The sequence below is a fragment of the Sinocyclocheilus anshuiensis genome, unplaced genomic scaffold (assembly GCF_001515605.1).
Source record: "Sinocyclocheilus anshuiensis isolate Anshui unplaced genomic scaffold, SAMN03320099.WGS_v1.1 scaffold572, whole genome shotgun sequence".
NCBI lineage: Eukaryota > Metazoa > Chordata > Actinopteri > Cypriniformes > Cyprinidae > Sinocyclocheilus > Sinocyclocheilus anshuiensis.
The window spans coordinates 1,023,012-1,032,355 of record NW_015555778.1 but is presented as its reverse complement, the minus strand read 5'-3'; the positions used below and the strand labels follow the sequence as shown (position 1 = coordinate 1,032,355).

Genomic DNA, 9,344 nt, shown 5'->3' with positions numbered 1-9,344 from the left:
CAAGGTGTTTATCACAGCTCCAGACTTATTTGTTCATTAATGACGTCATCGGCGACTAGTCGACTTCGACTCGACTTTCATCACATAAAGTCGACTTCAAAAAATCAGAAGTCGTTCAACCCCTATCACAGGTTCCAAAAAAATATTAAGCAGCACAACAATTTCCAGCACTGATAATAAATAAAGCATATTAGAATGATTTCTGAGGGATCATGTGACAAACTGCTGAAAATTCAGCTTTGCAACACACAGGGTTCCCACGCTTCTTGAAAGTACTTGAAAGTATGGCTGTGGAATGGGATTTGGCTGAGGAAAAATTCAGTCAAAAGATCTGTTTTGCTTTAACCCCATAATTTTTGCACATCAGGGAGCCGTATCAATATGCGGGGTATTGAAGGGTGTGAATTTGATAGGTGCTTGATATAAAATAAATGGTGCTTGAAAAAGTCCTTGAATCTGGTGTTCATGAAAGAGTGGGAACCCTGATCACAGGAATAAATTTGATTTTAATGTATATTAAAATAGAAATTTTACATCATAATATTTCACAATATTACATTTTTCCTGTATTTTTATCAAATAAATAGAGCATAAGAAACTCCTGTAAAATACATAAAAAAAATCATTCTGATCCCAAACTTTTGACCGGTTGTGTGTGTATAATTGAAAAAATATAAATTTTTTTAATTATAAAAAAAAATACAAGTAATAAAATAATATATACACTGGCGACCAAAAGTTTTAAATAATTACAATTTTTAAATGTTGTTGAAAAAAATGTCTTAGCAAGGCTGCATTTATTTGGTCAAAAATACAATAAAACAGTAATAGTGTGAAATATTTTTGCAATGTAAAAATTATTATATATATATATTTATATATTTATTTGATGGCAAATTTGAATTTCTTCAGTGTAATCAGTGTCACATGATACTTCAGAAATCATTCTAATATGCTGATTTGATGCTCACTTATTATTGTTGCTGCCTGTGTTTGTGTGTTACATTTTAAAATAATTATATACAATAATTAAATTATATTTTATAATTTAATAAATACTATTAGTGTTTGCTTAGGAGCTACAATATTGCTTGTAATTAATTTCTGCTACTGTGCTGTAAGACTTCTATATGCAAAAGACCTCCTATTATGATATATGATAAAAATATATATCATATATCCTATGATGTATATTCACTTTATATCCAATTATGATATAAACCTCATAGTTTTTTTTTTTTTTTTAGTGTGCATTCTCAGATTGCTGTGATTGAGGCATATTAATGATATATTCCATCATTCTCCATGTCCTTGTCCATAGCCTCTGCCATTCTCCTCCAGGCCTCTCTACTCATCCAATTATGATATAAACCTCATAGTTTTTTTTTTTTTTTAGTGTGCATTCTCAGATTGCTGTGATTGAGGCATATTAATGATATATTCCATCATTCTCCATGTCCTTGTCCATAGCCTCTGCCGTTCTCCTCCAGGCCTCTCTACTCTATGACCATGCTCAACTTGTCTCTCTGCTTCACCGGATTCCGTAAAAAAGATGAAGTGGTGAGTCCTGCTTACCCACTCATCTGACTCAAAAGCAGCCCATAGTGTCACTGTCTGATTATTTGCTCTAATTATCTGTGCTTTTCCTCAGGTTACCCTGGTAAATCTCGTCCATCACATGGGCGGCACCATCCGAAAAGACTTTGACAGCGCTAAAGTCACACACCTCATCGCCCGTTCAACACATGGTGAAAAGTACAGGGTATGTATCCACCGTATCCACACATACATATCATCCTTCCGCCCCTCTGATTTTTCTGTAGTGTGAATCAGCAGAGGAGAAAACAAAAAAACTACAGATTTTTAGTTGTGAAATCCTTTCTGACTCACCCTGCTGTAATGGCGCATATCAAATCAAATCACTTAGTCACTCCACTATATACACCAGTCTAAAGACGAATTAACTTGATCATACCACTTTACATCTCTTCCTGTCACAGTGGGTGGTTCTTGACCAGAATAAGTATGATTGTAGAGTCAGGTGATGTGAGATTACTGTAAATGTTCAGCAGAAATTGGTTGAATTCCTTCTCACCTTTGAATCCCAGAAACCTTTGAACTCTTTTGTGTTTGAAGAAGGTCAGTCACCAAAACTGTTTAAATGATTTTATTACCATTTATTTACATTAATATGTTAATTCTTAAAAATCAGCCTGAATGAAGAGCCTTTTGTCTTTTGGTCAGTGATGGCTATTTCCTGATGGTTCCTCAAACCCCAGGTGTGCTGTCCGTAACTAGGTCTACTGTCTGCAGTTGACATGTCTGCGTTATTTAGAGAGGGTTTGATTAAAACCGTTCTCATGCATCTCTCCTCACAGCGTGCTGAATTGGGCTGAATCATTCATTAGTCTCATGCATAATGCATGCATCAAGATTTGGTGAGGGGATCTCTTCCCTCCAGATGCTATTCACTGCCTTTTGTCTCTCTTTTTTTCTTTTTAGTTGGCAGTGTGCATGGGCACACCCATCCTCACCCCTGAATGGATACACAAGGCATGGGAGCACAGAGATGACATGTAAGATTGTGTGTGTGAGGCATAAAACTACCCCTTGCGTCAATCCCCCTCACTGTGTGAGTACAGAGGAGTAAAAACTGTGAATGATGAGGCTGAAATGTCCAGCCACTGGTGCGCACACCAAACGGGCCCTCCCTGCTTCCATATTAAAAGCGGTTTCCACTGCACTTTGGTTTTGACATTTTCCATACATGTATTGAACACTGAACCTGACCTTTCACATTAATGACCTGCCACTGTTGGCTGGATGTTGACTGAAGGGATTTTTTATTATTCATTTTCGTCCCCTCTGAGCCCACAAGACTTAAAGGAGACACACTTAAAGTCAATTTGAAATCCAAATTGACCTTGTACTGTCCTTGTTTCTGGTCTTATTGTGCAGGATGCATCAGTGCACTGTATTCTGAGCTGGATGTTGACTGAAGGGATTTTTTATTATTCATTTTCGTCCCCTCTGAGCCCACAAGACTTAAAGGAGACAGACTTAAAGTCAATTTGAAATCCAAATTGACCTTGTACTGTCCTTGTTTCTGGTCTTATTGTGCAGGATGTATCAGTGCACTGTATTCTGAAGGGGAATTTTTTTTTTATCTTTCATCTATGCTCAGGCTATTGGTTATTGTTGACCAAAAACGGGGTTTCTCCAGTTCTAAAGGTCTTAAAGGGCTCATCGGATGAACATTTTCCACAAGTTGGCATGATTTATTAGGGTCTTTATGAAATGTCTGTAACATATTTTGCTTAAAAACACTCAATGGCTGTGTAAACAACACCCTTTTTGCCTTGTCAAAAACAGCTCTGCTCACACCAACCCGTTTTGGTGAATGTCTCTTTAAATGAGGCGTTACCCCATTTTTCAGTGTGCTATTATATATGATGTCTTAATTTCTTAAAGCATCTTTCCAACAATTAAAGGGCTCATTGGATGAAAATTTTCGACAAGCTGGCATGATTTATTAGGTTCTTCATGAAATGTCTGTAACATATTTTGCTTAAAAACACTCAATGGCTGTGTAAACAACCCCCTTTTTGCCTTGTCAAAAACAGCTCTGCTGACACCAACCCGTTTTGGTGTATGTCTCTGTAAATGATAATGAGTTACTGCGCACCCCACCCCCCTTCCGGGATTTCCACTAAAAATAAAATAAATCCACTCCTCTCTTGTCTCCTCTGAGGCTGGGACTCTAAATAAGGATTTGTGTTCATCTGTGCAGCCAACGACAGAACATTTAGCATGTTTTCTGCTAACTTTTGCCATGGCGTCAGAACAAGTAATCCGCTGTCTCTTGTGAAAACAACAATGGCGGCTGAGCGCCGTGGGTGGAAGCGTGCAGATTAATGGGCGGTAATATTATAAGAAGAACCCCTTCCTACGTCAGAGGGGGAGAGAAATCTGATTGGCTCATTTTCTCACATGCTGGCAGAGAAAGGCTTACAAAACCAAACTTACTGGGTTCTTCTTTTTTACCTTTGGTAGATATAGTTGGTAGATGCACCGGACACTCAATTATAGCACTTAAACACTGAAAAAGTCAGATTTTCAGTCGATAAGCCCGTTAAGTCTTAATTCACCCTTCCAGGAATTAAGGTGTTAAAAAGTCTTAAATCAGAGCAGGAAGTCTTAAATTAATAAAGTCATGTCATTAAATGTTGCATTGCTAAAAATAAATATCATCCTCGGTGTTTTTGTCTTGTTTTCCAATACAAATATCTAAACATCTTTAAATCAAGATACATTTACTTGAGATGAAAAATTACGATTTTCTGAGAAACTGAACACACTTACATTTTTAATAAACAAGAACAAATAGCTGTAAAAGGAGTATGAAAACTTATTTTCCCTTTGAATTAATTTTTTTCTTAAGTCCATTGGTGGATATTTGTTCTTTTTAATCAGACTCACTTATGCCATGCCACAACAAGATTTATGCCATTTTGCTTCTCAAGTAAATGTATCATGATTTAAGAATCTTTAACATTTGCACTGGAAAACAAGACAAGTATGCTAAGCAAGACCATCACGCTTTGCAGTGTGATGATCTGAAGGTACAGTAAAAGTTATTTTCATATTCTAGTGGTTGGGAGCAGAGGTATTCAAACCTTAAACTTTTTTTTTTGTGTATAATTTAAAAAGTTATGGAGATCGGTAGGAAGTTGTTTTTTCAAAGTTTTGCTAATACAACTCATTGTGTACTCTCTAGACATTTATTTTTAAAGAACAAATTGATGTATTATGTTCCGTTTGATTTATTCCTTAAAATTTCTTTCCTTGTTCTTAAAAAGTCTTAAATTTGCCTTCACGAAACCTGCAGAAACCCTGAAAAAGCCAGATATAAATTTGGTTATTGTTTTATGCCAGGACTTTTTAAATGGGAACTGCAGGAAGCTGCAAGAGAGTTCTAGGGCAGTGGTTCTTACCAAGGGGCCTCGGCACACTTCCATAGGGGCGCCAATAAGTCTTAAAATGATTTAAATTTGGTTATATTAAAGGGGACGTTAATGCACACAGTTTCTGACAATCTCAGGTTAATCTTACGTACCTATGGAGTAGTATTGCATCCTTCAAATCTCCGAAGAGTCTTTAGTTTGATCAGATTTATAAAAGAAAGATACAGCTTTACGCTTCTCTCCAAAAACAGTCAAACTCCTGGAGGCGTGCGTGGGGAGCTAAAGAGTCACGAGCATGCGAAGCTTTTGTGTAGCGATCGTCTCCAAGCTGTGACATCGACATAAATAAAACAGGAACAAAAACTTTATTGACTTAAATTAACTATGGCTAAAAATCAGATCCAGCCATATATATTCGATCCAGACTCTGATCCCGCCGACTTCCATAACCCGAATGAAGCACGCTGATGCTCTTGCTCTGGTTGATGTGTGCGTGCTCTTCCAGCAGAAGTGCCCATTCAAGGAATTCCGCCGTTTATGACGTCATACAGGGCCATCCTCGAAAAAAACTTTCCAAAACTTATACGAAGTTATTTGGCACAGAAATACATCCAACTTGTTTTTTGAGACTTTGGTCATGTTTAGCATGAGAATCCAACTCTTTGGCAGTGTAAATAAGTCAGAATGCATGACATGGCATTAGACCTCCCCTTTAACATAATCTGAATGAAAATGTTAAATCACTAAAATGAAAGTGTACAACATTAATGTACAACATTAAACTGACATCCTTTTTTTACTTAATTTTTATTTCAACAAATGTACCAAAGGTAAATTTAAGCAGGGCCTTTGAAAATTGTCCCGGACAAAGGCGGGCGGGCCTTGGACTCAAAAAGTTTGGGAACCATTGTTCTAGGGGGTTCACCATAAGTTTTACAAAATTGATTTTTTTTTAAGCTATTAAAGTTATGTCTGTGCATCGAATATCAGTAGAGAAAAGATAAATGTAATACAAAATCAGTATTTTCAATAATTTGCTCTGACTTAGTAACGATTTAATTTATCCAATTTAATTTGCAAACAGCACATCTTCCTAAAGTGACCATTTCACTTAAGACCTAAATTACTGTTTATGAGGATGTTTGCAAAGACGGGCATTTTGACATACAAGTGTGTGTATTTAACCGTTCAAGGCCTATAAAGCGGTAAAAATAACTCAGTTCAATACTCCCGCGCTCTATGAGCACCGTCTTCACATGCTCGTACCTCTCTGACTGATTGCGTTTCAGCAGCTTAAAATCACTTGTTTTTAAACCATAATACTTAAAAATGCATGCAAACAATAGGTTCTCATGACCATGTAGCACAGCAACGTCACGTGAGCGTGTAACCACGATAGAGAGAGAATTTCTACCGGTTAATACTGTCTACCAGTATATTGCCCACCCCTAATGTCAAGTTCAAATAGAGTTGTAATAATAATTTTAACACTAACAAAATTACACTGCTTGATTTTATTAGTCAGAATTGTTTTCAGAAACTCCCAAAACTATGTTCAGAGTTTTTTGTCTTGAGGTGTGTATGATTTCTTATTTTTTTTCTTCTTTTTTGGCTTTAGTAATTTCCATGCAGGCAACGAGGAGTTCCGCACCGAGTTTAAGGTCCCTCCGTTTCAGGACTGCGTCCTGAGCTTTCTGGGCTTCTCTGAAGAGGAGAAAACCAACATGGAGGAGAGGACGCAGAAACACGGTACTGGACTCTCATGCATCAGTGTCCTTTCTGAAACGTTTCATGTTTTAATAAGTCACAAAACCTCTGCTCAAATAATTCTCGATTAACCAAAGCCTTTCACTCTGATGCAACTGAGATGTTGACTCCAGGACGTACTTCTGTATTTTATTGCTAGACCTTCTCTGTTAAAGCAAATGACCCGATTTCTGATTGAGGGGGATTTTTAAAGGAGTCTGTACTGCTTGTTTTGTCCAGGTGGACGGTTCCAGGCAGTGGGTGATGCAAGGTGCACCCACTTGGTAGTTGAGGAGAACTCCATTAAAGAACTGCCCTTTACTCCCTCCAAAAGGCTCTATGTAGTGAAGCAGGAGGTATGAACTTGGCTTTACGTCTCACAAGTACAGACACAGAAACACACACACTGGGCTTTGTGTGGGTCCTTAATAATAGTGTTTAAAAATGCACTCTGTTATTTTACACTGCTTTCCTGTCCGTAGTCCATTATCTAGTAGGTTGCGAGGAGTGTGAGTCGTTTTTTTTTTTTTTTTTGGCAGACATCAGGAGTTTTAGTAGCTCCGTTACGATCATAAATGCATCAGTATTAAGGTGTTAATAAAGGGTTCAGCTGAAATGTTTTAAATTAATGCATCTTCTCATTTTATTTCTCATTTTGCGTCTTTCTGCAGTGGTTTTGGGGCAGTATACAAATGGACGCCCGTGCTGGGGAAATCATGTACTCTTATGAAAAGGTGAGGAAATCACTGCATTTGGGGTGTGGAAGTACAAATTCCATTAATTTCACTTATTTAGAGAAGTTTTTTTTTTAGAATTTGTGATTTAATTAGTAAACTACACTACCCACAATCCTTTATTGATGTCCACCAATCAAAGTTACCGCTGTTACTATGGAAATGGGAATTGCTGCTAAACTAAGCTCAGTATTTTTGAATCTTCTCCCCTCGTATACTTTTTGAAATTCTTTTTATTCAAATATTATTTTTGCTTTAAAGCAAATGTTTTGATATAATTTGCTTTTTTATAAAATTTTTTTTTTTAATGCGTTGTTTATGCATAATAATGCAAAACTAGTTTTAAGTTAAGTTTTAATTAAAAAAGGAAAAATACGGACCTTTATTCCTTAAGTATAGTTTAAAAATGATCCCATGATGCTTCATAAAATGGATAGTTCAAGATATTTTTTAAAATGTTGGTAACCAAACAGTTGGCGGTAGCCATTGACTTCCATAGAAGATTCTTCAAAATATCATCTTTTGTGCTAATAGAAGAAACTCACAGGTTTGGACCAAGTGTAAGGTCACAAAATGTGGAAAATGGTAATAATGTGTTTTTTTTTTTTCTCCAGTAGTTTATCTTCTGAATACAGTGAAAAGTGTGGTCAGATTTAGTAAAGACTCAAAATTGATTTTACAGCTTTATCAAAAGCAGTACACTCATATCTGTTGTCTTCATGTCTTCCTCTCAGCCGGAGAGTCCTGTGATGAAGAAGGCTGTGTCTCTGCTGTCTCTCACGACACCCAACAGTGGCCGGAAACGTCGCCGTCTTAGAGAAACATTGGCTCAGCTCACCAAGGAGACAGAGATTTCTCCCTTCCCACCGCGCAAGAGACCCTCAGCTGAGCACTCCCTCTCCATGGGCTCCCTGCTGGACTTCTCCAACACACCTGACACCTGCAAATCCAGTGGAGGTGAAATGAATGATCTGATATGACATGACAAGCAAACAAATAATGTAACACTCCCCCGTCTTCCATGGGTTAAACAAACGAACAGAAGAATAGTCTAACCTTCAGTTAAAAAAAAAAAAAACTATTTTGGTTGTCTGAAAAGTTTGCAAAGTTCCCATTGCATTATGTGAGAGTGTTCCAGAGCTCTATAGACTTTGATCTCTGGGGTCCAGGGTGATCCCAGGCAGGGCTGAGGTGAACCGGGAGAGTCGGGATGTGTTTTAGATGAGTGAGGCCGCTGTTTTGCAGAGCGCAGGTGCAGGAGGAGCAGCGGTAGGCGGAGGAGTGCCAGACAGAGTAGATCAGAGAAACAGTGGCCACTGCAGCGTACCAGCACTCCTGTGTGCAGACAGGAAACAGACCAGACAGGTGACATTCATAGTAACTTTAGCCCAGGGTTTAGGATGAATGTAAACATTAATCTATGCTATTCATGTGTAGAAAAGGTGATTGCTCAAATTGAGCAAATTTATCTTTTGTTCTCTTCAAAAGTAAATTATTCGTGTGTGTGTGTGTTTTAATTAGTTTTTTTTTTTTTTTTTTTTATTCAAGGAATGTTCCAGGTTCAATACAGCTTAAACTCATTTGTGGCAACATGTGGATAACCACAGAAAATGTTTAGTTTTACCTAACAACAGCAAAAGAAAGCACTAAATTAAAAAAATTAATTGAATCATCTTTACTAAACTCACAAATTATTTATGGCTTAAAACTGAACTTAATTCAGGTTAACTGATATAACAATGCATTTTACTCTTTACTATGAGCCCAGGTTGATTGGTTGATTTTATTATTTTATATTTTTTATTTATTTAAGTTAAATTGAACATTCCCTTGTATCTAAAACATCGCCAATTGTGACTCATATTACACTTCTTTTTTTTTTTTTTTTGGAACAGATTTT

General features: G+C 37.1%; 1 protein-coding gene and 1 long non-coding RNA gene across 5 annotated transcripts in view; one reads left to right on the top strand and one right to left on the bottom strand.

Annotated features, from left to right (window-relative positions):
* Nucleotides 1-1,755, bottom strand: part of LOC107674531 (uncharacterized) — a 10,372-nt gene extending 8,617 nt beyond the window's left edge. Inside the window, exon 1 of the long non-coding RNA XR_001632511.1 lies at nucleotides 1,746-1,755. This is a non-coding gene — a long non-coding RNA (uncharacterized LOC107674531). The remainder of the gene's footprint in view (nucleotides 1-1,745) is intronic.
* Nucleotides 1-9,344, top strand: part of ect2 (epithelial cell transforming 2) — a 42,361-nt gene that overhangs the window by 6,636 nt on the left and 26,381 nt on the right. For 2 of the 4 annotated variants that reach the window (XM_016468516.1, XM_016468514.1), the window contains 8 exons: nucleotides 1,471-1,560; nucleotides 1,652-1,762; nucleotides 2,503-2,576; nucleotides 6,583-6,713; nucleotides 6,951-7,066; nucleotides 7,382-7,444; nucleotides 8,179-8,401; nucleotides 8,690-8,809. In XM_016468516.1, the coding sequence (XP_016324002.1) occupies nucleotides 1,471-1,560; nucleotides 1,652-1,762; nucleotides 2,503-2,576; nucleotides 6,583-6,713; nucleotides 6,951-7,066; nucleotides 7,382-7,444; nucleotides 8,179-8,401; nucleotides 8,690-8,809 (928 nt within the window). The remainder of the gene's footprint in view (nucleotides 1-1,470; nucleotides 1,561-1,651; nucleotides 1,763-2,502; nucleotides 2,577-6,582; nucleotides 6,714-6,950; nucleotides 7,067-7,381; nucleotides 7,445-8,178; nucleotides 8,402-8,689; nucleotides 8,810-9,344) is intronic. The other 2 variants (XM_016468517.1, XM_016468515.1) reach the window with 1 other exon arrangement.